The sequence below is a fragment of the Carassius auratus genome, chromosome 12, assembly GCF_003368295.1.
Source record: "Carassius auratus strain Wakin chromosome 12, ASM336829v1, whole genome shotgun sequence".
Classification (NCBI taxonomy): domain Eukaryota; kingdom Metazoa; phylum Chordata; class Actinopteri; order Cypriniformes; family Cyprinidae; genus Carassius; species Carassius auratus.
Window position 1 is genome coordinate 2,250,648 of NC_039254.1, and position 25,306 is coordinate 2,275,953.

Below are 25,306 nucleotides of genomic sequence, written 5' to 3' on the forward strand. Positions count from 1 at the left end.
AGGGGGCGTGACCGATTGGAGACAATATTACATACATTATATATATATATATATATATATATATATATATATATATATATATATATATATATATATATATATATATATATATATATATATATATACACATTTTATATTATCATCTCACACATGGATCTGCATTTTCTATAACGTATTTCTATAATAAAAATACATATCTGATATGAAAATATATAATTAGCATCAAACAAACAATATTTTTTTTTCAGGGCTTAGAGATTAAACTGAAAAAAGAAAAATTAACTCACAACCATCAATTAGGTGGCAATATGCACTAAACATGTAAACGACCATTGAACAAAAGAAGAAGAAAGAATCTGCATCCTCCTCAGCATCCATTTCCACAGTGACTCGTCATCACAGACGGACTGGGAGTGAAAAACTGACCTGGATTTTCTCCAAAATAGGTCCACCACAATTACAAACAATCGCTACTATTTCACAATATTACAGCATTCCTGTCACATTTATGGCAAATAACATCACAAGACCCATTGTGACCCTGCTAACAAAATCACTAGAAAACATCACTGAAATTTGAATGATTTCCACTACAAATACCACTACAAACCATCAACTTTTAACCATTAAAACTATTAAATAATGGTATCATGTAGTGTGTGTTGGGATATAAATTAGGATTTAGTGGTTTTAACAAAAGCCACCAACAGAAAGCGACAAATTAAAAACAGAGACCAACAGTCACCATTACAGTTTCCAGTAAAACAAATAAAATGTCATTATAACCAGTAACACCATTACAAATAATGTGTTTTTTTTTCTTTTCTTTTTCAGTAGGGGATTTAAATAAATATAGTAATGTATGAACTAAAATACTTTAAATCTATAGAAAGAGCAGAATGTTACATGGCCTTAAATTGAAACGATTTAATTTAAGTGTTTTTAAGGACCCGCGGAAACCCTATGGACATAGTTCAGTGCAAACAGTTCTGTCATGCATTTTGAAAAAAAAAAAAAATATTTTGTTGACTATGCATTTTTGGAGGCAATTTGAGGCAAGTGCAAATCTGGCATCCTCGTTGTTTGTGCGTAGTAATGTGATGGCAATTTAAATAACAGATTTCCAAACAACCCCAAACATATAAGTATCCACTTGAACCTGTTTACATTAGAGGGCATGTCCTACTATACTGAAATTAATATGGCGAGCAGCTGGCAACCTCTCCTAGTTGGAGATGGCATTAACATTATAAACTGAAAGCAATCTTTACGATACTTACATTTCATATATTTTAAAATTCATCATTCGAGTCTAAAATAATCCTGAGGGTACTAAAGACATTTCAGGCCATATACAGCAGTTTCGTTTTCTTTATAAGCAAAAATAGATTCCATTAGCACCCCCTTTTGTCAGCTGTCAGCGTCACTTTATCTGACACTTTTTCTTTGATGATGAACCAGCAGGCTGACAACCGATGGATGGACGGCTATTCTGGACTTCTCCAGAACCTCCAGATGGCCACTCTGCCCCTGCTCATTATTTGTCTCTCTGTTGAAAATGTCTAGAGTCTTAATTAGCAACATACTCTGGCTGCATCCTAAAACTTGGATCACAGTACTGTATCTGTCAAACGAACTAAAACCGAAAGCACAATATGGCTTGATCCCTTAATTAATTCTGTTTGAACTGCATGTTTCTAAGCACACACAACAGACAGGTGATCAGCTCGTGCTCCGGGGTTTTCTGGGCCTCAGAATTCTTCTTCTTCTTCTTTGAGTTTTAATAGCGCTTGCATCCAAGAGTGTTGCATTACTGCCATCTTTTGGATTATTCTCCTGCAATGTTATTCCAGTTTACTTCCTCCTGCTTGTTTTCCTCTGTAATATATTCCTAATCAAACCTGTTCTTATTAAGAAATTAGAAATAATTTTCTTGCTTTGTCTAATCACTCCACTTGTCTGCCAACCCATCTCTTCTTAATTCTTCCATCATATTTCTCCTCTGCTCTTCTTAAATTTAACTTACCTTTATTAGCAAATTAAAAGTACATGTTCTATGGTTCCTAATGTCTGACAATTAAAAAAAAAAAAAAAAAAAAAAAAAAAAAAAACAGTACTATTTGAATCAATGTGTCCTATTCTCAATCTTGTCATCACTATTACGTCTTCCCTAGTCCCTGCCCAATTCCTCTCTGTACCAACTTTATTTTGAATGGCATAAAAATGTCTTCCTTTAGCTTCTCAAAATGATGTTGCCATTCTCTCATGGCTTCAGATTTTGACATCTTTATATTTACTTCAGTATTCTCTTTTTTTAATTGCTTTTTTAGCTAATTTATCCACTCTCTCATTTCCCAAAATCCTTATATGAGCTGGAGTCCCGATCAGTCGAATGTCATTACATGTTCCCTTTACTTTTGTATATATTGTCAATATTGCATATAACAGGTCCTGCTGGCTATTGGACATACCTGAGACTGTACAGTGCTGACAATGAATCACTTCCAATTAAAACTTTCATTATTTTGTCCTTCTTTCTTATCCATTCCATCATGATAGCATATAACTCAACTGTAAACACATTCAGATCATCTGTGGTGATTTGCTTTCCTCACCTGCTTGATTATCTATAAAAATGGCTGATACAGTCCTTCTTGTTCCAAGATCTTTCGACCAATCTGTATACATTTGAATATAGTCTCTATAATTATCATGCACATATCTGTAGTATTCAGCTACAAGGTCTATACTACTATTTACTGTTTTGATTTGTGGTAATTTAAAGTCAACTTCCATAATTTGAGTCTTCTATACAGGAAAGTCAGGCCATTCTTTACTTGGGCAGAACTGTTTTCGCTCACTGCCTAATCTCTAGCTGTCTCATCTCCTATCCATACAAAACTAAACTTTGGCACCCTTTCCTTTTCCCAGCTAGCTTGCAGTACTCTAATAGTAGGATGTTCATCTCTCCCTTTAGATTAATCCAATAATTTACCAGCAGTTGTTTATGTTGAATGCCCAGTGGCATTTCTCCCACTTCCACTTGTAATGCACATACTGGCGATGTTTTTACTGCTCCTAAGCATAATCTTAATGCTATAGCCTGTATTATATAAGTCTTGCAAGTAGAGATTTGGCTGCTGATCCATACCTTTACCAAAAAAGTAGTATAATTCAAGTTTATTTTATTAAGTAAACTTGAGTAAAGTTCAAGTATATTTGAAGTATTCTTTATGTAGCAAATATATCAGCATTCTAGTAGTATAATTGTAAGTGTACTGTTTCAATACTCCTTGGGACTAAATTGGCCCACTTTTTAGAATATAAAAATATACTTTTAAGTAACAGTAACAAACTTTGAGCACACTACTAGTTTACATCTATGTTTGTAGTTTGTACTGCAATTATAGGTATACTGATAGTTTACTAATTAAATACATTGTTCACTTTGAATTATAGCCTCAGTAAACTACTAGTCTAGTAGTTTTATACTGCAAGTATACTCATAAGTTTTCTTTAAGTGAACTTTACATCATACTTTATGCAGAGGTGGAGAGTCCAGGGGTCAGAAAGTAAAAGTCCTGCCATATGTTTATTCCACCCATGAACTCAGCAGCTGATTTCACCAGAGGAGGAATCAAGTCATTCCTTTCAAGTCACAAACAAGTCTCAAGTTAAATCCCAAGTCCTCAAAGAGTTAAAGTCAATGAGATAATTAAGAGACTAATTAAATGATAATTCTGCATTAGTGATGAACACCTGCTGTTAACAATCAACATCACTGAAGAAAAGAGAAACACAATAACTACAATTGACTTTAAGCACAGCCTTGGATGAAATCAACTGGAAGAAAAAAAGAAAAAAAAAAACTGTGTCACCATAATTGTGGTGAGTCCACCATCATGGAGATCAGTGTTTGCTTTAGTTGGGCTCTTGACCCTTTTAATAATTCAAAGTAATTTGCTTTTAAACACTTGCGGTTGTGTTACGTAGTAAACATTAACACATTGCTGAATTAAAAGCTTGAAGTAGAAAATTTAATTGCCCTTTTTTCATCTAAAACATTTTAATTAACTTCATGAAGGTGTCTCTCTTTGGTTTGTTAAATTATGTTCAGCAATTACTGAACTACAAAAAAAGTCATATTAAACAAATATTATTGTAATGCTTAAATATTGGGGGAATAAAATTGTACAGGCTCGGGATTTCAGACATCAGCACTTATCATATGATCCTCAACAGTGGTTACAATAATTATTCATGCTACAGTGCATAATCTGAGTTTTTACTATGGTGTTACCCAGCATGCACTTCAGCTTGAAGCGTTTTGTTGATTGTCACCATTGTTGAGATTCATATGCTGGGTCATGATGTCTGTGCGTCTTATTAGGAAAAGATTTCAAAAATTTATATTACATACATTAGGAAATGTATTCGTTATAGTGATTAAACCACCGGTTCCACAAGGTAGGTTATTTAAAAACTGAACATTTGTAAATAATAAATACATAAAATTGTTTTGGAAATAAACAGGCTGATGCCTAATAATTACTTCATCATGTAAAACCAGCTAGTAACGGTTTTCTGCACAGCACTGATCGCACTGTTTTATAACAGCACATGTACTTTTACAGAGAAATATCTAACATAAGAAACCAAAGGTCAAGAGCCCAACTGAAGCAAACACTGATCTCCATGATGGTGGCATAATTTTAACCAATAAAACATCAGCATCTGATCCTCTGTAACGCACAATAACAGCAGGTGTTCATCACCAATGCACAATCATCATTTAATTAGTCTCTTAATTATCTCATTGACTTTAACTCTTTGAGGACTTGGGATTTGAGTTGAGACTAGTTTGTGACTTGGAAGGAATGACTTGTTTCCTCCTCTGGTGAAATCAGCTGCTGAGTTCATGGGTGGAGCAAAAATGTGGCAGGACTTTTACTTTCTGACCCCTGGACTCTCCACCTCTGACTTTATGTAAGTACACTACTATGTCCCTATTTAGGTTTTAATTTGTATATATTTTGTTATATGAATATCTGAACATATGAATTTGAATATGAATATACAATATCTAGATCCCAAGTAAATGTAATCACCAAGTAATCACCATTAAAACAATTAAATGTCTTTACTGTCACAGTTATGTTCTGCTATGTGGACTCTATTTTATAGTCAGTTCTGTTATCTTCAGTTTCTGTTTCCTTGGTTTCTGATTATGTTTTGTTCGTTTCTATGGTTACAAATCATCATCGCCTGTCTAGTGTCTCAAAGTGAAAGTGATATGTGTCTGACTTCTGGTAACCTGCTGCTTCTTCACAGAGATGCATTTTTACCAACAAGGACAAACAGCACTAAATTTAGCTTAAACTTCTTTATGATGATATGACATAAAAATGTTGATACGTGCAATTAAGACTGTAATGCTCATTCCAGTAACATAAATAATAAAACAATAAATAAATTCTCATTATCCAGTTGGAGCTCCACCACATGGCAGAAGATTTTCTGTTAAGTGGTTTTATTAGTTTATTCATTATGATTTTGCATGTATCTGTAAATGCCTGTGTGTGCTGATCTTTAATCACATAAATGCACACATCAAAATCTCCAGCTTTCAGTCTGTGTGAGTGTTAAAGTAGTGGGACCAACCCTGTTCCTGCATATGGAGGATAAGCAAGCAGATAAACTCAGCTCTGGGTTTCAAAAATGAAAGTAACTTTCAGAGTATATAAGAAATATCAGCGTACGTGTGACATACTGACCAGAGTCCAGTAGTAGTGATGGCGAGATGAAGCCTCGTGAAGCTTCAAGCTTTTCAGCGAAGTGGTTCACAAAAGGGTTTGGCTCTGGTGGCCAGAGGTGGATAATCCAGAGGTCAGAAAGTAAAATCCCTGCCATATATTTATTCCACTCATGAACTCAGCAGCTGATTTCACCAGAGGAGGAATCAAGTCATTCCTTCCAAGTCACAAACGAGTTTCAAGTCAAATCCCAAGTCCTCAAAGAGTTAAAGTCAATGAGATAATTAAGAGACTAATTAAATGATGATTGTGCATTAGTGATGAACACCTGCTGTTATTGAGAATTACAGAGGATCAGATGATTTATTGGTTAAAATGATGCCACCATCATGGAGATCAGTGTTTGACGTAGTTGTGCTCTTGACCCTTGATTTTTGTTGTGCTAGGTCTCTCTCTGTAGTCCTATATGTGGTGTTATAGAAACGAGAGATCAGTGATATGCAGTAAATATATTTAGGCACAATAAGCTAGTGTGATTATATTCAAAACAATATGTTTTTTCATAAGTTAATAAATAAGAATCAAGATCAAACAAGCATCAAAAGCATAAGTTATTTCTTAGTTTGTTTCTGCATTGCACAAATGCTTGCTGTAAAACAGTAATGCATTTGCTTAGAAACAAACTTAGCAAAGCTGTTAAAAGGCTAAAAGAGGCCAAATGAAGCAAATACTGACCACAATTATGGTGACAAAGTCATTTTTTCATTTTCCTTCCAACTGATTTCATCCAAGGCTGTGCTTAAAGTCAGTTATAGCTCTTGTGTTTCTCTTTTCTTCAGTGATGTTGATTGTTAACAGCAGGTGTTCATCACTAATGCACAATCTTCATTTAATTGGTCACTTAATTATCTAATTAACTTTAACTCTTTGAGGACTTGAGATTTAACTTGAGACTTGTTGGTGACTTGAAAGGAATGACTTGATTCCTCCTCTGGTGAAATCAGCTGCTGGGTTCATGGGTGGAATAAACATATGGCAGGACTTTTACTTTCTGACCCCTGGATTATCCACCTATATTACAGGCAGAGGTGCATAGTTGGGATCACTTCATTTACAGCGATATCGTTGACTTGATTGCAAATGAATGCACAGACACTATTTAAACTGAACAGAGATGACATCACTGAATTCAATGATGAACTGCCTTTAACTATCATTTTGAATTATTGACACACTGTTTTCCTAATGAATGTTGTTCAGTTGCTTTGACACAATCTTTTTAGTTTAAAGCACTATAAAAATAAAGAAAAGCCGAAACCAAAGATAAACATAATAAAAAATATCTCAGGATTAACCACCAAAATTTGTTTTGTAATATTTTTATGGTCATATACTTAATATGTGACATTATAGAATGTATTAATATCATATATTAATAGTTTTTTGAAAAACAAAGTTGACCACTAATGGTTTTTCATTATGATTAAACACTTCGCTATAGCTTCCTCATATTTCACATGCATGTCGCACAAATAATTCATACTCTTATATTTACATTGCTCTGACTGCAGATAATAACTAGACATTTTATACAAGAGAGAATCATAAATTCTAGATTGAAGCTCATATGGTGCCATCAGGCTCATAAATCAGTGAGATGATTGACAGCAGCGTATTCACTGTAATCCTGATTATTCCTCAATCTGACACTTTCAGGACAGTTCGGATTCTTCTGGAAATTCACCACGGAGTAATTCAGATCCTCAGCAGATGTGATGAAGATCTGAGAGTCATCAGTGTCTTTAAGAACTGTAGCATAAACACAGTCAGGAGAAACAGAGGGGATTGTGGGTAACTGAGCTGTGGCATAAACACAGTCAGGAGAAACAGAGGGGATTGTGGGTAACTGTTTGTGAGTGTCTTTAATCTCTTCATAATCACAACCAGTGTTTGAAACCTGCAGACAGACAGAGAAATTATTTACAGCTCTATTATGGAAGACTAATATTTATTCAACATATTGTTTTCTACAAACCACTTCATGTTTTTCTGCTCCAGTCTGAGATGATGAATCACTGCCTGCTAAAGAAAAGAGTCTAAATTAATAACATTATTTCACATTTCAACACTGATGTATATTGGAAATGTTTTCACACATCATCAAATATCTGTATTTTGTAGCTGTAGCTATTAGGTGGTGAAAGAGTCATATAGTGAAACATAAAACAAATATTCATTTTAAACCTTCTATAAACGTTTCTGTATCTAAAGGAGTTTTACCTCGAGACTGATGCTTCTTATAAAGAACCAGTAACAAGACACCAACGATGATCAGAACCAGAAGAACCAGAACCAGAGAGATGATCAGATATAAACCTAAAAACAGATTTTAGGAAATAATGAGTGAATCTGGTCAGTCTGAGCTGAATATCAGATCATATGTTTATATATTAGCACAGAAGCACCTTTTAACTTGTTAGGAGACTCTGATGTGATAGATGTTGATGTAGAAGTTTTGAAAACAGAATCAGATGATGATGATGTAGTTTTCTGAACATCTGTGTCCAAAACATTAACATAAAGAGACAAACTGTTTATTTATTTATTAATTTCTGATTATTTATTTTTTTTACACACAGATCTTGACATCACATGTCTCAGTAATGTGAAATCCCCAGAGTGTATTTGGTCCCACTCTAATAAATAGTGTTATAGTAACACTGAATCAGTGTTAAAGTTAATGATAAAATTAAGTGATTAACTAAGTGCTTATTGAGCATTAGTGTTGAAAACCTGCTGTTAACAATCAACATCACCGAAGAAAAGAGAAACACAAGAACTACAACTGACTTCAGACACAGCCTTAGATGAAATCAACTGAAATAAAATACATTAAATCTCCAGCTCCACTTATTAATAACCAGGCTGCCTTTATTTTCTGTCAGATGACTACAGAAGTGAGAATTATCAGATATTTAAATGTTGAGGTTTTATTGGTTAAAATGATAACACCATCATGGAGATCAGTGTTTGCTTTAGTTGGGCTCTTGTCCCTTGACACTTGTGTTAGATGTCTTTTTTAAAGCAATACATGTGTTGTTGAAAAGTAGTGACCTCAGCAATGAACGATGAGAATATAGTTGTACAAACTGTTTGCATGCATGACCCTTTTAAGGTTTGCTCCCCTTTTAAGACTTGTTGCCATTTTATTATTGCGCAGTAAAGTTGAAGAAAAAAAAAAAAAAAACATGAGCCAGTCCAATACAAGCATGATATGTATGTGTGCGTCCTGTAAGTGAGTTGTTCTTGTTAAATTATGCTTAATATTGAGATTAAGTTGGAATCTTGCCAGTATTTGCAGAGATGATAATCATTTTCTATTGATTGTGTGTGCATAACCAGCGTTTTTTTACATGCACATTTTGTATATCTGCCATGATAATTTACAATTGCTTTATTTCTACTGTTCTCATGTTCTACAATGAGATAGATTGTTTTTAGTTAATCTGTCTACTGTGAATTGCAAGTATAAGTGTTAATGAAGATTATGTGGTAAAATTAACTATTTAGATGCTAAAATGAGCTGTACACAGCAAAATCTCCAGTGTTAATTTAACACTCTGAGTGTGGACTCATATAAACACTGAAGCAGAGTTAAAAGTGACACTGAAGCAGAGTTGAAGTTAATGAGATAATTAAGAAGTTAATTGAGTTATGATTGAGCATTATTTAAGACACCTGATGTTAACAAGCAGAATCACCAACCGAGAAAATCACAATTTGTGTGTCACCATTATAGTGGTCAGTGTTTGCTTTAGTTGGGATCTTGGCTTGCAACTTCTTAATTTTCAAATTTGTGTGTCAAGCCAAGAGCAAAAATCATCTGGTGTTGATGATTATGTTTTAATGTAAAAGTTGCTTGACGTCAATCACTGAACTCACTTCTCTAAGACTATTGATCATTATTGATTGTAACAGCTTTGATCCCACAATGAAAGCGTCTGCATTTTCTATTCATTTTGTAGCCATCTCTTGCAAGTGATTCAGATTTTTTTTTTTTAATTAAAGAGTCTGTATTTTAGGCACGCACAGATAACAAGAATCAGTGTATGAATCTCAACAACGGTGACAAACAGCATATTCAGATAAACAGATCTACTCTGAACATCACAAAACTAGATACTAAAAAATCACATAAAAACAGCAAAAATAAAATATACTTAGAATAAAAAGTTAAAAAGACAGTTCAGCTCATAATTTATTCATGCTGCAATGCATGATGGGAGCCATGGATGAGTTTTTATTGGCTACAGCTTGCTTTTTTGATGGTCACCGTTGTTGTGATGCTCACGCTCATTCTTGATGTCTGTGTGTCTAAACTAAAGAATTTTTTCTTTATGTAGAACTAACTTTTAAAAAAAAACTCTCATATTATGGCAATAATACTTGCTCACTTTTTTATCCACCTAATTTAAGTACACAGTAAAGAAACCTGAACTCAGGCATTCAGGTCGCTCCATGACAAGTAGTCCAAACCACAATCAATACCACATGATTGACTTAGCTCTGGTCTGTCTGCATGTTATAACTCAGTTACCACAGACACACAAAATCTGAAGTAAATAACTGAAGGGTCAAGATCCCAACTAAAGCAAACACTGACCAGTATAATGGTGACACACAAATTGTGATTTTCTTGTTCCCAATTCATTTCTTAAATATCTCATTAACTTCAACTCTGCTTCAGTGTTACTTTTAACACTACTTCAGAGTTTATATGAGTCCACACTCAGAGTGTTCAATTAACACTGGAGATTTTGCTGTGTAGCACTTCACTTATTTTCAGTAATATTGCTAGTAATGTTAACTTGTTTTTGAAATCTGTATTATTTCCCTTATTGTGTTTGTTGTCTTTATACAGACCACACCTATCACATGCTCCATGGTAAAGCAAAGTCATCAAAGAAAGAACTGTTGTTGATTGAGTCTGACTGGAATACCAGTGCAAGTGATCCCTTCCACAGTCTTTTATTGATAAATCACATTCCAAATCCTACAATACTAGCTGTTTTACATTAACGCTATTTAGGGTGGGACTAGATATACTCTAATCAGTGTTGATTTAACTCAGTGTTGATTGGTTTTACTGATATTGTTCATTCACCTCTGTCCTGAATTAATGTTTGCTAAAACAGACACCCTGAAAACAAAACTGCAGCTGGTTCATTTGAGTGTTTGCAACTAATGCTGGGTACACACCAAAAGAAAATCGGGCTGATTTGGGGCCGATTTCCCCCCTTCCGACAATCCTAGTTATGTCCCGATTATCTTGATGGTTCTACAGATTATCTTATCAGATTTTCCATTGGTGTGAGGTGTGTTAAGAGTGTCCAAACTTGATCAGAAGAAAGTCGGAGCCACCCCGATCGTGAATTGTAAATATTCAACATGTTTAACCCCTTGCTAGTAACCCCCCTTTTTTGGCATGGAGACAGAAATTACATACCCAAAATAAAAAGGTTTCTGCTCACGATTCTTTCTGACTAGATACATAATCAACCTTTGTTCACAAAGCTGACACTTTAAAGTTTACTGTTCAGGAATCAGAATCACTCAGACTGTTATGATAATAGAGATATATAAGCTCAAACATAAAAACAAAAACAAAAAATATTAAAAACTTATGTTTTAAATGTATTTTAAAAATTGTTGATGTAGGAAATGAGTTTGAAAATACAGTGTAGCTAAGGCCACAAGTCTACCAAAGCTTAATAAAAAATTTCATAATCGAATCTGTAAAACTGTGAATTTTATTAAATATTTTCTAAGGCCATGTCATGTGTGTTTTTAGAGAAGGCTAATCAGATTGATTTATGGCCCTTGTCATCCCTGTAAGATCTCACATGTAAACTCTTCTGTGTATTTTGTGTGTGTGTTGGCTTTGCAAAACTCCCCGATTCATTGTTGTATTGTTCTCACCAAACGAGTCTTTCACACCTCCGCCAGGTATGACACATTATCCGCATTATTATTTTATCATTATTCTTTTTTTTATTCCACCTTTATTAGCCTTTATTGTGGTTTTTCAGGCTTTACAAAGCAACAAAGCAGCAATCTCACTTCAGTCTCTCTTTGCATTTAGCCCTTATTTATCAAAAGTCTTACTATAAAAATACAACAAAACATTTTCTTACGACCTTACGTGAATTATTGAGACAAAAATGCATTATGAAGAAGAAAAGCACCTGCTATTAGTAGCATTGTAGCTAACGTTAGCATCTAGCTACAGCAGACAATTTATGAAATTATTAGTACACTTTTACTCAAAACTCACTTTAAACCCCGATAGAGTGTTTATAATAACTTCTTTTAGCGATCAGGGGTGGAATTTGGTCGTTTATTGTTGTAAAAATATGTTATTTGTAGCCTTTTTCATCGCTGCACAAGTTAGCATTTCCGATGTACATTTTCGATTTTTTTTTATAAAAACGCCCCAGATCTCAAGAAATTCTCATCCCAAGCTTTACTATCATTATCGCGGGTTTATTATTCGGATATTTTGTGTGTACAGCGGTGTTTTAGTATTGGTATGGGCAGATAACTACCAGGAAGTGTGCAGGAAGCATGTGACACGATGTGGTGGTGTCCAGATATGACACTCTAAGATTGACATTGGGAAGGCCCAATCGGAGTCTGAGTCACACACAGCACAAGCTCACACCACTGCACACACATACACAGATCGCTGGGAGAGGCTGTTTATCATCAGAACACGTAAATCCGTGGAAAATGAATAGAAATGACGATTCTGTTTGAAGAAATATGAAGTAAACATCAGTAAATATACCCACATATCTCCGCAGATATGCATCTTTGGTCTATAAATCCTTATTGACGCTGTTCAGTGAGTCTATGTGAACACAAATAAACCGCTGCTGACGTGACTGAATATGAGTGAGTGGTGAATTTCTATTCAAAATGTGGCATAATACGGATTTATTATTTTGCACTCCTGACATAAATCACTAAATATCTGTCACTGCAACAATGTTTTATCAAAATATTGGTCAAATATCGAAGCTAGAGTCTTTAAACTTTCAATTGATGCACAGTTTGTCCAGATGAATAAGACAGTGATGTTTAATGTGCTGTGAAAGTGAAACAATAATAAACTGGGGCCGTCGGCGATGTTTGCACGTAAAGGGGTTAATATTTATGATCAGAAATCCTGATTACAAACACATGCACGCTCTGAAGATTATCACGTGAGGCAAAACAATATCATTTTACTTGTACAGACCATGTCCCCGCCGTCTCCACAACTCCACCCAAACCCTTTTATTTATTTATTTTCATGACTTTTCTGTGAAAATCATTACAAACACTATCATTGCAATTTCTTCCTGCATATCGCCTGCAATACTTATTCTGAAGTCTCGCAATATTTAGCAAGATTTCCTGTGTTCACAGTCAAGACTCTGGTTGAAAATCTGTTTGTGTGTGGTGTGCTGTCTTTGTCACATCATGGCACACCACTATAGGAGCAAAACGGTTACATCTAGGATTTTTTTATCCTCATGTTTGTGGTCTATCACATTGTGAAAATCTTATAAGATGTAAAAAAAATATTTTGGTGTGTACCCAACATTAGAAATAAGCACATGAGCAAATTAAGCGCATAGTGAACATTTCAAAACAGCACAAGGGGGAGACAAAAACTACTACAGGTGTGGCAAAGCAATACATCAAAAACTGCACTTCTGTTGTACATCTTAATGCTAATACTGTAGTAACACTGAGGACAAATGAGCACCAACAACCATTGCTGCAATACTAAATGACCACAGTTTCAAACTGTCTCTAGATGTCCGTTTCCTGCTGTAGCCTTTTGCAAGAAAATAGTTTGTACATACTACAACTACAAGTCAGTCTAGACTCTAGAGCAGAGACGTCAAACTCAGTTACTGGAGGGCCAGATCCCTGCAGAGTTTACATTCAAACCTAATTAAAAACAGCTGATCCAACTAATCAACTCCTTCAGGCTTGTTTGAAAACGACATGGTATGTGTGTTGGAGCAGTGTTGGGACAAAACTATACAGGGCTCCGGCCCTCCATGAATTGGGTTTGACACCTCTGCTCAATATTATAACTGGATTTCCCCAAACAGGACACCTGGTGGTTCACAATAGAACAGTGAGGAGTTTATAAGTTGATTAAAAGCTGATAATCAAAGTGTGAAAAAAAAAATAATAATAATAATTAATAAACCAAAATAAATAAATAAATAAACAAACAATAAATAAACAATAAATATTTTATTTACGTAATCTGAACAACAACAACAAAAAAATATTGTTAAATTTACTTAATATCTCTGGGGAACATTTTACATTTTTAAGGTTAAACATATCCAGCTAATTGTAATAATAATAATAATAATAATAATAATAATAATAATAATAAATAATAATCCTTGATCTAGAAAATTAAACCCACTGCTTGATGGCGTTTTAAGATGTTATATGTTTAAAGAAATTATAATATAAATTTACTGGTAGGACAAAAACATCTGAAAAGCTCATGATGAAATTAAGCAAATAAATGATTCATACACATACAGTATAAATAAATAACCACATGAAGAATAAAACAAACACAAACACTGACCACTGCATTTGCAGAACAGCATTATAATTCTACAAAAAACTCATTTTACTGAATATAAACTGCAGCAGTTTTGCAATTACACTTCCATTTCTGTACACTTCCTCTTTTCTTATCTTTGCTCAGTCAAGCAACACAGAATACAGTGATCTGCTGAATGAAAGCTAGACGTGATTTTGAATTATGTTGATGAATATGAGTGTGAGAGTCATCTGTACCAGAAACGCTGACGAGGACTCGTGTGATGAAGCTCTTGTGTCCTGGATCAGACTGAACTCCACACCAGTATTCAGCTGAATGTTGTTGAGTCACATGACTGATGATTCCCGTCAGGAGCTGCTGCTCTCTGTCATCATACAGCTGCATCTGTCCCTCAGCGCTCCATCTTCTGCTCTCCTTCACAGACGTCTCTTCAGCACAGAGATCAGATCCAGATCTCCTGCAGACAAACTTCACATCAGCACTGTGGGATTGTGGGTATCTGCAGCTGATGTTCACAGATCCTCCTGCAGCAGCGGAGAGACTGATGCTCTTCTGACAACAATCAGCTGCTTGAGAGACAAATCAAGTTCACATTAAACACCAGATTCATCAGTTCAGCACAGAAACATATGCATGAGTGAATGAAAGCAGCTCACCGTCTCTGATGTCCAGGTAAAACTCAGAGAAGAAACTGTAGTCTTCAGAAACTTTGACTGTAATCTTATATTCTCCAGAATCGTTCTCATTCAGTTCTCTGATAAACAGACGTAAGAGACGAGCAGATCTGTCATCATGAACAGAGAATCGACCGTCATGTGTCCATTCTGCTGCTCTGTCAGTGTTTATTAGAGTAAAACATCGATCTACTCCAGTTTTACACACATTTATCAAAGGATTCTCTTCTAGCGTCTTATATTTGTAGTTTATAATCATATTTCCTCCTGAATATCCTGTTACAGAACTGATTTGTTGACCTGATAAACACAAACTCAGATATCAGAGTGTAAAGAATGAAGTCAGTAATGATACTTCATCTTCATTTAAAGATATGTACATGAGTAACAACAAAGTCAGTGTTGAGTGTGTGATGTTGATGATCATCATGGGTTTGAGAGTCTCAGTTACTCACCTGTTACAACATTCAGATTCACTTCAGTGTGAGGATCTATTCCTGATCTCTCAACTGCACAATAATATGTGCCAGAATCCTCTTCACTCAGATCTCTGATGGTCACAGTGAAAACTGCTGCTCTTGTGTCGTCATACAGAGAGAAACTTCCAGAATCAACCCATTTATTTTTAGTATTAGTCCTGATTTGGTCTGTGCACACTGACCACTCTCCTCTACAAAAATACTTCTCATTATTCTTATATTTTCCCTCATATCTGCATGTGATGCTGACTCCTCCTCCTGAATATCCTGTCACACTGATGGAGCTCAACACACCTACAACAAACCAGCATCTTAATACAACAATCACATATTTATATGAGAATGAACAGAGATGAACTTTCAGTTTGCTTTTAAAGTTTTTCAGAGTGAATTCATGAGCTGAAGTGAAAGTCTGTGCTGTTTCAAGTGATTTACTGAGTTCAGACTCTCACCAGGAATCATCAGCAGAGTGAAAGTCCAGATGATCTTCATTCTTCTCTCTTCTTCAGTGATCTTCTCTGTTGTTAGTGGATTCAGTTCTTCTGAAGCTCTCGATGTGTGTTCAGATGAGTTTTAGTGTCTCTTTCTTGGTCACATGTTTAACACGAACAGATGAATGTGACAGAGACGCCCACTTCCTCTGAGAGAGGGTTAATAAAGAAGGAAGTGATACTAGTATTTCACACAAAATTGACATGAAGCTGGAGGATTCGGACAAAATAGGCACATGTACATAAAGCTCATTATAAAGGCTTTTTTTTAGAGATTTTAACAGAAAATATTATTTTCTCAGAATCATAATTAATGTTTCTAAATGTTTAAGAGTTTAATAAACTGTTTCTTGAGTGCATCACATTGATTTTAGAAATAAAAAAAACATCTGGTGGACAGACATGTAAACAGCAGCTCTTACTGAGATGTTATTCACCTTCAGCTGGGGCTGATTATATACAATGATTTATTATATTTTTTTTTTATGTCAAAGATACATTTTATCGTTAATTGCTTTCTTCACGTACAATATATACAGAATATAAAAGAGAGACTAGTTTAATATTTAAGAAAATAACAATATGTGATTTATTTTAAATTAAATTAAAAAACTCTGCCACTGGACATGGTTTATGAAATGGTTTATTTGTTCAGTCTGACGGAGCTCCACATAATAACTGTGGCTCAATCAGTGTTGTGAGTTTATGATCATCTGTCTGCAAGTGTTTGAAACTTTACTGAAATTGTATTTTGTGATTAAGCTTGATTTTGAAGTTATTAATGCTAAAATGCACACTTCACTTCTTAAAAGAATGACAGTTTTATATCAGACTGAATCTAGACACTCCAGTCTAAAAAAAAGACTAATATCACTCGAAGTAAAATAAGACTTAAAAGAGTCATATTTGTTTGAATATTGCTTTTCACATTCAACGCTGTTTCAAAGCAGCTTTACAAAAAAAAAAAAAAACATATTAATAGCCTTAAATACACAAGTGACACACTGGAAATCAAAAAAAAAAAAAAAAAAAATGTATTACATTGCCATGTTGTGCAAAACAATGCATGCACAGATAATGTTGCAGACTTTTCCCAAGATAGCCTTTCCTATTAACGAACAATGGCTCATGAGTTGAAGGTGCTTGAATCCTAATGTGTGTTCCATCAATGGCTCCAACTACATTTGGAAATCCTGCAATGTTGAAAACAGCAGTGGCTACCATGGTGACCAAATAAACACACTGTTGATTGATTAAAATAGCAGTGAAATCAAAATGCACTGTTTTTTTTTTTAATGAACATTACTGTATTTATTATAAATGATTTATCTGTGCACACACACACACACACACATAAATATAGTGCATTCATATCATATTTGCATACAATATAATGGCTTCATCTTAGTTTACTAAATGTTCTTTTCTAAGTTATCGAGCTTTTAATCTATCTATTAAACACTGAGGAAAAAAGCAGTAGCTGCTGCATGTGTAAAAAATAAAAAATGTGTGAGCTTTTAAACACTGAGACTTAATAAAAGTTTCAGAAAAACCGCAGCTGCCAGACGTGTAGTTTAACATTAACAAAACTAACTGATCACAGGCGCATATTATTTTATCTCAGAAATATTCAGTACATATTTACATCAAATGTTGACCAAAAACACAGAGGTTGTTCTGATCATTTCTTTGCAGAACAAAACACTGCTCTGTCATTTAAACATTCTTCAAATTTACAGTCAAAAGTCTGACCTGCAAGACTGTCTAAAATATACAGCAGAAGACAACCACAAAAATAACAAAAATACTAATCATGGAAGCTTGAACACAAAATCAAAACTTTCAGTTGATTGAGATTCTCTGCTGTGTGTCATCAGTCAGTGAGATGATTGACAGCAGCGTATTCACTGTAATCCTGATTATTCCTCAATCTGACACCTTCAGGACAGTCTGCTTTCTTCTGGAAATTCACCACGGAGTAATTCAGATCCTCAGCAGATGTGATGAAGATCTGAGAGTCACCAGTGTCTTTCTGAACTGTAGCATAAACACAGTCAGGAGAAACAGAGGGGATTGTGGGTATCTGTTTGTGAGAGTCTTTAATCTCCTCATATTCACAACCAGTGTGAGAAACCTGCAGAGAAAAAAAATATATATATATTAACAGCTCTGAAGAAATTCATTATGGAAGACTTTAACATTTATTCAACATAGTTCATACAAACCACTCCATGTTTTTCTGCTCCAGTCTGAGATGATGAATCACCGCCTGCTAAAACAAGAGTCTAAATTAACAACATTATATCAAATTTCTACATTGAAGTCTGTTTTCACGTATCATCAAATATCTATATTTTGATCATGTCTCTTTGCAGTCTGTAGATGGAGACATACTCAAAATGGAAAAATAGGAACAAATCTTTGTTTTAAACGCCATATGAAGTGAGTTTCTGCATCTAAAGACATTAAGAAGGAGCTTTACCTCGAGACTGATGCTTCTTACAGAGAAACAGAAATAAGAGACCAACGATGATCAGAACCAGAAGAAGCAGAACCAGAGGAACGATCAGAGAAGAGTCTGAAAACACAGGAGAAACGATCAGATCACTCTGAGCAAACATCAGATCAGATCGTGGCCTTATCTTGATGTTTGTGACAGGATTGTCCGGACTATGAAACTGGGCCTGCAGGTTTCAAGGTTTCAGGCTGTACATTCACACAAGCGCTGTAAATAATGTTCTCATTTCACACTTGCACATCTGTTATGCTCATATAAAGCTGAATGTACAGATTGTTCAGATTGTCATAAACAGACTTTTTGAGCACAACATTACTGTAACCCCACTCTGTTTAAAAATCCTGTTACCCGAGGTTAAACCATGTGGAAACACCCCAAAAATATACCACAGCATTTTATTTTTGAGGATGGAAATGAAGAGTCCCACCTAGTTAATCTTAAACTCTGCAGACCCAGTACTGGGTCTAAAAATAGCATGCAAAATGTTCATGCTTCACTTGCAAAGCCTTCCTTATATGGTATCAGCCCATATATGGGTTCATTTGAAAGCTTAGAGTGTTTTCTTTACAAAGAATACCATTCATTGGGGTTTTGTGATTCATGAAGTAGTAAAATTAAGCTTTTCAGAAGAATGTGTATTTAAAATATTTTAAAGTGCGCACATACAGAAAACACGCGCTCTTGAGCCAGACACGCTCTCCATATCATTTGATGGGCCTGAGCGGATAAATATATCGATCGGATCTCATTTGTGAAGCACTATTTGTCCCTTCAGCTGTCAGTCTGAGCTGTGTGCTCCACTCAGAGCTGCTGAATTTGACACCTCTGTGTCAACAGCGGCGGGAGGGAGTGGACAGTGAGTGCCCATTTCCACATCCGCCGGGGCAGCGGTGGCCGATGGGATATTGTGTTCTCGGCTGTTTGTAAACACAGATCACACGCGGAATACTCCGAGGAGACGCGTCGCGGTGATTATCAAATGTATAATAATCATACTACAAGTTATGGATGACCACCGTCGCCGTGGAGAGGACAGGAGGCGCATCTGGTGAGGCTATATGCATGTTAGTTACTTTGATATCTTCAAATCTTTATTTTGCAGCATGAAAGCGCAACTAACAATATGATAAACTGTTTATTGACAGAAAAGTACAGTACAAGATGCATCTCAGTGAAAGTACAGTAAATACACATGGATTATTGCAGTACTGTGTGGATGAACATATATTCGTCTGTATATGCTCCGAAGGTAATTTACCAGCGTCCAGCTCGCGGATTAGCGCTGATAATGCGTCAAAACAAACGGATGCTGACGGGATGCTGGAAGATGACAGATACAGATGATGGAGACAGGTCAGATGTCCTAATCAGTATACCAATACAGAATGGACATAAATGAAATTATATGAAGCTGAAGATTGTGGATTCTATTTTATATTGTGATAGACCAGATATATTTCACAATTGCAGTTTGACTTATCCTCTTTTAAAGACTGTTCTGAACACACACACACAACAAAAGCACTTTGTATTGAGGTTGTTCATCATATGAAAAACAAAATAAATAATACTAATCGTCACTAACAGCAGCTTTGTATGTAACTTCAAAGTGTTTTCTGTAAAATAAAATACAGATATTGCATATTTCCCCTCTGCATGTATGTATAGGAACATTTCATATTTGGGAAGGTGGATATTGTATACAAAAAGGGTATTATTCCTTCCTTCAGTTGGAATGGAATAACTTTTGCATAGACAACAAATTTCCTTTTTCCTCTATTAGCTGACGTGTGCTGGAAACACATAAAATAGGTCTGAAGCTGCTAGGCCCTTCATTGCCTGAGCTATACAATTCAAACTTCAGTTTATAAAAAATAAAATAAAGTGCCTTGTTTTTTCCCTATTTATTATAAGGCTGGTGACACACTGGATGTGTGGTGTCTCTGCAGCGTGCCAGAGGCGCGGTGGCTGCTTCGCATTTTCTGTGTCTTTACACACCAGAAGCGTGCCTGACGAGGTGCTGGCTCGCTGCTGCTGCTGTAGGTGACATAGAGGGAGGCCGCCGAAAAACCAGGCTCGTCTTCATGACAACAATATCAACTTTTTTTTTACACACCTACTGATAGGACACCGTCAACAGTATTAACGGCAAAATAGAGTTTGTTTGACAGGTGCAATATTTGAAAATCTATAATAATTTATTTTATTTTTTTAATTACATTTATATCTGAATTTATGCCAACCTATAGACTTTCAAATATCAAAATGTCATGAATTAATATGTATTTGTGTACAAAATGACATATAAACATATTTTCCTAGTCTATTTTGCCTTGAAACGCTTCCGACAAGCGCACGTGTCGCGTGAAAAATAGGAGTCGGTTCTATTTCTAGCATGCACCGCGCCTGAGACGCGCGTCTCATGCAGGCAGTCTGCATGCTCTAACCTGTTAGCATGGGAGCCGAATTAAAAACAGACACGCCACGCAGCTGAGATGCTTGCGCCACGCATCCAGTGTGTCGCTGGCCTAACACAGACAACATATAAAATAATTTTTATCAATTTCAACAGTGTTTTATGTAATTTCAAAGGGTTTCCTTTAAAATGATACCAAACTTTTGTATGTACACCTCTGCATGTGGGAATGGGAAGCTTTTGAATTTAGGTAGGAAAATGGCAGGCGGAAATCCCCAAAATAGCCCCTGGTCAAGGGGCCGTTCACATATCATGTCTTTTGCATGCTCAAGTTCGTTATTTCCAATGTAGGCGCGCGGTATGCACGCTCATAATGGAAGTGGCATGGTCGCGATGCGCACGCGGTGCGATGAGATCGTTTTTTCTAGGCACGTCCACACCGCAATGAGTTAAAAACATCTCAACTTTTCAGAATGCCGCAAGCGCAACGCGGGTCATGTGACAAGAACCAACCAATCAGCTTCATAATTTCCTGTAACAACGTTGAAAGCTCAGCCAAGATGAAGAAACAGCTAATCATAGCTGTATATGGATTGCCATTTTGGAATAAATTTAGTAGCAGAGCTACAGCGAGCGATTTTTGTGCTGCAAATCCATTGGTGAATCCTTTGCTGAAATTTCCGCATCTTCATGGAGAGAGGAGGTCTGGGTTGCTTAGCAACAGCAGACGCCTCAGGAGTGCAGCTGCCCGAGCGCTTTGGAAAGAAGGAGAAAGCAGCGCGCCTAGCATTTTCCACGCATTTTTAGGTGCGATATGTGAACGGCCCCTAAGACTTCTAAACCTTAGGCCAGTGACCAGGGGCGTTGCACAAGATCCCGGGCCCTATGCATAGGCAGTCCTGATGGGCCCCCATGCCCCCCCATGAACATATCCAGGTAAAAAAAAAAAATATCCCAATGGCCCTCTCTTCCGTTGGGGCCCTGGTAATCAGTCCTGGGTTTACCCCCAGTCCGATGCCCCTGCCGGTGACACACTGGCTGCGTGGCGTGAGTGTGGCGTTTCTGCTGCGTGTCAGTTGCATGACGGCTGCTTCGCGTGTTCTGTGTCTTTACACACCAGAATCGTGCCTGACGCGGCGCTGGCGCACTGCTGCTGCTGGAGGTGACATAGAGGGAGACCGCCGACAGACCAGGCTCTTGTCTTCATGACAACAATTTCAACTTTTTTACACACCTACACCTTCATATAAACATATTTTCCTAGTATATTTTGCCTGGAAACGCTTCCAACACGCGCGCGTGTCGCGTGAAAAATAGGCGTCGGTTCTATTTCTAGCATGCACGCGTTTTCCGCAAGGCCTTAGGCCAGCGACACACTGGACTGTCTCACGCAGGCAATCTGCAAGCGCTAACCTGTTAACATTGAAGCCAAATTAAAAACAGACAGGCCACGCAGCTGAGACGCTTGCGCCACACATCCTGTGTGTCTCCGGCCTTATTCTTGAACTCACAAGCTACTGGAAGTTAAATATTCGTTAAAGACACACAAATGCTGCGGACGTTTTGATAGGCTACAAACTGTCAAAATGCAAATTCACCTCAGCAGGTCTACATTTACAAGAAGACAATTAGTTTATTATTATTATTATTATTATTATTATTATTACTATTGTTTTACATAAATATTTCAAACTATTTAATTACTTTAATTATGCCAGAGTAAAAAAAAAAATCAAGTTTTTTAATGTTTAGAAATATCATTCAGGTGTCAGAAGATGCACCATGAATCACATGACTGTATTTCAGCACCTGCAGATGTGAAACTGGATGGAGATGATTTGGAAACTCTTGTGATCAGTGGAGATGTGACTGGTGAGAAAGAAGAAGCAGATGATGATGATGACGATGATGTTGGTGATGATGATGATGATGATGATGATGTTGGTGATGATGAAGATGATGATGATGATGATGATGATGATGGCGGTGGTGAATTTGTTTTCGGAATATCTGTATATAAAGCAATAAATCAATGCATTTCAAAGGTTTTTATTTATTTTATTTTTTTACACACACATCTTGACATGACTTTTTCCCATGGTATATGTTACTGATGTCACACATTCACTTCCCAGAATGAATGTTTGCTGATACAGAGACACTGAGAGAATAAATCTGCCAGCTGTCTGTTTGAGTTTCTGTGACTGAAGCCTGTGGTTTCTCAGTGAATAAAACAGTTCATAGCATCTTTAACTGCAGCTTCTTCACTATAGTACAAGACTGCTGAAATGACTCGCATAAGTGATGAAAAAACTGTACTAATACTGCATCCAGATGAGCAAACTTGATCTAGTTTAAAAACTGTAGTTATAATGTGTCCGAATGACCAACTAATGCTGCAACAACAAACACTGTTGAAATGTGCAATTACCACATGAAGAAAAACAATCTTCTGCTTTTAAATACGTGCAGATCTGCAGGTCCTGCATTCACACGCTTCTGTAGCCTTTCCCAAGATAATGCTAGTAAATAAATGATCCATACACATACATGTATGAAGAACCGTATGAATAAAACAGTCATAAACATAAACACTGACCACTGGATTTGCAGAACAGCATTATAATTTTACACAAAACTCGTTTTACTGAATATAAACTGCAGCAGTTTTGCAATTACACTTCCATTTCTGTACACTTCCTCTTTTCTTATCTTTGCTCAGTCAAGCAACACAGAATACAGTGATCTGCTGAATGAAAGCTAGATGTGATTTTGAATTACGTTGATTATTATGAGTGAGAAAGTTATCTGTACCAGTAACGCTGACGAGGACTCGTGTGATGAAGCATGAAGCTCTTGTGTCCTGGATCAGACTGAACTCCACACCAGTATTCAGCTGAATGTTGTTGAGTCACATGACTGATGATTCCCGTCAGGAGCTGCTGCTCTCTGTCATCATACAGCTGCATCTGTCCCTCAGCGCTCCATCTTCTGCTCTCCTTCACAGACGTCTCTTCAGCACAGAGATCAGATCCAGATCTCCTGCAGACAAACTTCACATCAGCACTGTGGGATTGTGGGTATCTGCAGCTGATGTTCACAGATCCTCCTGCAGCAGCGGAGAGACTGATGCTCTTCTGACAACAATCAGCTGCTTGAGAGACAAATCAAGTTCACATTAAACACCAGATTCATCAGTTCAGCACAGAAACACATGCATGAAACTGTAGTCTTCAGAAACTTTGACTGTAATCTTATATTCTCCAGAATCGTTCTCATTCAGTTCTGTGATAAACAGACGTAAGAGACGAGCAGATCTGTCATCATGAACAGAGAATCGACCGTCATGTGTCCATTCTGCTGCTCTGTCAGTGTTTATTAGAGTAAAACATCGATCTGCTCCAGTTTTACACACATCTATCAAAGGATTCTCTTCTAGCATCTTATATTTGTAGTTTATAATCACATTTCCTCCTGAATATCCTCTCACAGAACCGAATTGTTGACCTGTTAAACACAAACTCAGATATCAACGTGTAGAGAATGAAGTCAGTAATGATAATTCATCTTCATTTAAAGTAAAAAAAAAAAATAAAAAAAATAAAAAAAACTTCTTATATGAGTTAGATGTGTGAGCCACATCACAGTCAGTGTTGAGTGTGTGATGTTGATGATCATCATGGGTTTGAGAGTCTCAGTTACTCACCTGTTACAACATTCAGCTTCACTTCAGTGTAGAAATCAGTCAAATACGTATCAACCGCACACTGGTACGTCCCAGAATCCTGTTCACTCAGATCTCTGATGGTCACAGTGAAAACTGCTGCACTTGTGTCGTCATACAGAGAGAAACTTCCAGAATCAACCCATTTATTTTTAATATCCGTCTTGATGAGGTCTTTGCATCCTGGATACTGTCCTCGACAAAAATACTTGTTCTTGTCTGTATATCCTCTATCATATCTGCATGTGATGCTGACTCCTCCTCCTGAATATCCTGTCACACTGATGGAGCTCAACACATCTACAACAAACCAACATCTTAATACAACAATCACATATTTATATGAGAATGAACAGAGATGAAGGTTTTTCAGAGTGAATTCATGAGCTGAAGTGAAAGTCTGTGCTGTTTCAAGTGATTTACTGAGTTCAGACTCTCACCAGGAATCATCAGCAGAGTGAAAGTCCAGATGATCTTCATTCTTCTCTCTTCTTCAGTGATCTTCTCTGTTGTTAGTGGATTCAGTTCTTCTGAAGCTCTCGATGTGTGTTCAGATGAGTTTTACTGTTTCTTTCCTGGTTTAACATGAACAGATGAATGTGAC

The 25,306-nt window shown here is 36.3% G+C and overlaps 2 protein-coding genes and 2 long non-coding RNA genes across 6 annotated transcripts; all 4 read right to left on the reverse strand.

Moving 5' to 3' along the window:
* Window positions 1-7,414: 7,414 nt before the first annotated feature.
* Window positions 7,415-8,266, reverse strand: LOC113112200 (uncharacterized). Its single transcript, XR_003293396.1, has 4 exons — window positions 8,219-8,266; window positions 8,034-8,129; window positions 7,789-7,835; window positions 7,415-7,710 (listed from the first exon to the last, which is right to left on the reverse strand). It is a non-coding gene; the product is annotated as an uncharacterized LOC113112200 (long non-coding RNA).
* Window positions 8,267-14,325: 6,059 nt separating this feature from the next.
* On the reverse strand, window positions 14,326-16,193 carry LOC113111458 (CMRF35-like molecule 5). Of its 3 annotated transcripts, none has more exons than XM_026276211.1 (3): window positions 16,006-16,193; window positions 15,530-15,847; window positions 14,378-14,966 (listed from the first exon to the last, which is right to left on the reverse strand). In XM_026276211.1, the coding sequence occupies exons 1-3, from the start codon at window positions 16,043-16,045 to the stop codon at window positions 14,545-14,547; spliced, it is 780 nt and encodes a 259-aa protein (XP_026131996.1). In that variant the 5' UTR covers window positions 16,046-16,193; the 3' UTR covers window positions 14,378-14,544. The 3 variants fall into 3 exon arrangements, with proteins under 3 accessions (XP_026131997.1, XP_026131996.1, XP_026131995.1); XM_026276210.1 differs by having other exon boundaries at window positions 14,378-14,969; XM_026276212.1 differs by lacking the exons at window positions 15,530-15,847; window positions 16,006-16,193 and adding an exon at window positions 15,057-15,337 and having other exon boundaries at window positions 14,326-14,966.
* A 1,219-nt stretch (window positions 16,194-17,412) lies between these two features.
* LOC113111460 (uncharacterized) lies at window positions 17,413-22,886 on the reverse strand. Its single transcript, XR_003293324.1, has 4 exons — window positions 22,788-22,886; window positions 18,527-18,622; window positions 18,270-18,313; window positions 17,413-18,178 (listed from the first exon to the last, which is right to left on the reverse strand). It is a non-coding gene; the product is annotated as an uncharacterized LOC113111460 (long non-coding RNA).
* Window positions 22,887-23,782: 896 nt separating this feature from the next.
* Window positions 23,783-25,306, reverse strand: LOC113112148 (CMRF35-like molecule 8). The gene is made up of 3 exons (XM_026277602.1): window positions 25,143-25,306; window positions 24,685-25,002; window positions 23,783-24,129 (listed from the first exon to the last, which is right to left on the reverse strand). The coding sequence occupies exons 1-3, from the start codon at window positions 25,180-25,182 to the stop codon at window positions 23,783-23,785; spliced, it is 705 nt and encodes a 234-aa protein (XP_026133387.1). The 5' UTR covers window positions 25,183-25,306.

Excerpts from the sequence above, each read along its gene's own strand:
- LOC113111458 (XM_026276210.1), bottom strand. The coding sequence starts at position 16,045 with ATGAAGATCATCTGGACTTTCACTCTGCTGATGATTCCTG. Across the intron at positions 15,848-16,005 it reads CACTCTGCTGATGATTCCTG|GTGTGTTGAGCTCCATCAGT; the intron begins GTGAGAGTCTGA and ends GGTTTGTTGTAG. Across the intron at positions 14,970-15,529 it reads GAATCTGAATGTTGTAACAG|CAGCTGATTGTTGTCAGAAG; the intron begins GTGAGTAACTGA and ends TTGTCTCTCAAG.
- LOC113112148 (XM_026277602.1), bottom strand. The coding sequence starts at position 25,182 with ATGAAGATCATCTGGACTTTCACTCTGCTGATGATTCCTG. Across the intron at positions 25,003-25,142 it reads CACTCTGCTGATGATTCCTG|ATGTGTTGAGCTCCATCAGT; the intron begins GTGAGAGTCTGA and ends GGTTTGTTGTAG. Across the intron at positions 24,130-24,684 it reads GAAGCTGAATGTTGTAACAG|CTGATTGTTGTCAGAAGAGC; the intron begins GTGAGTAACTGA and ends TCTCTCAAGCAG.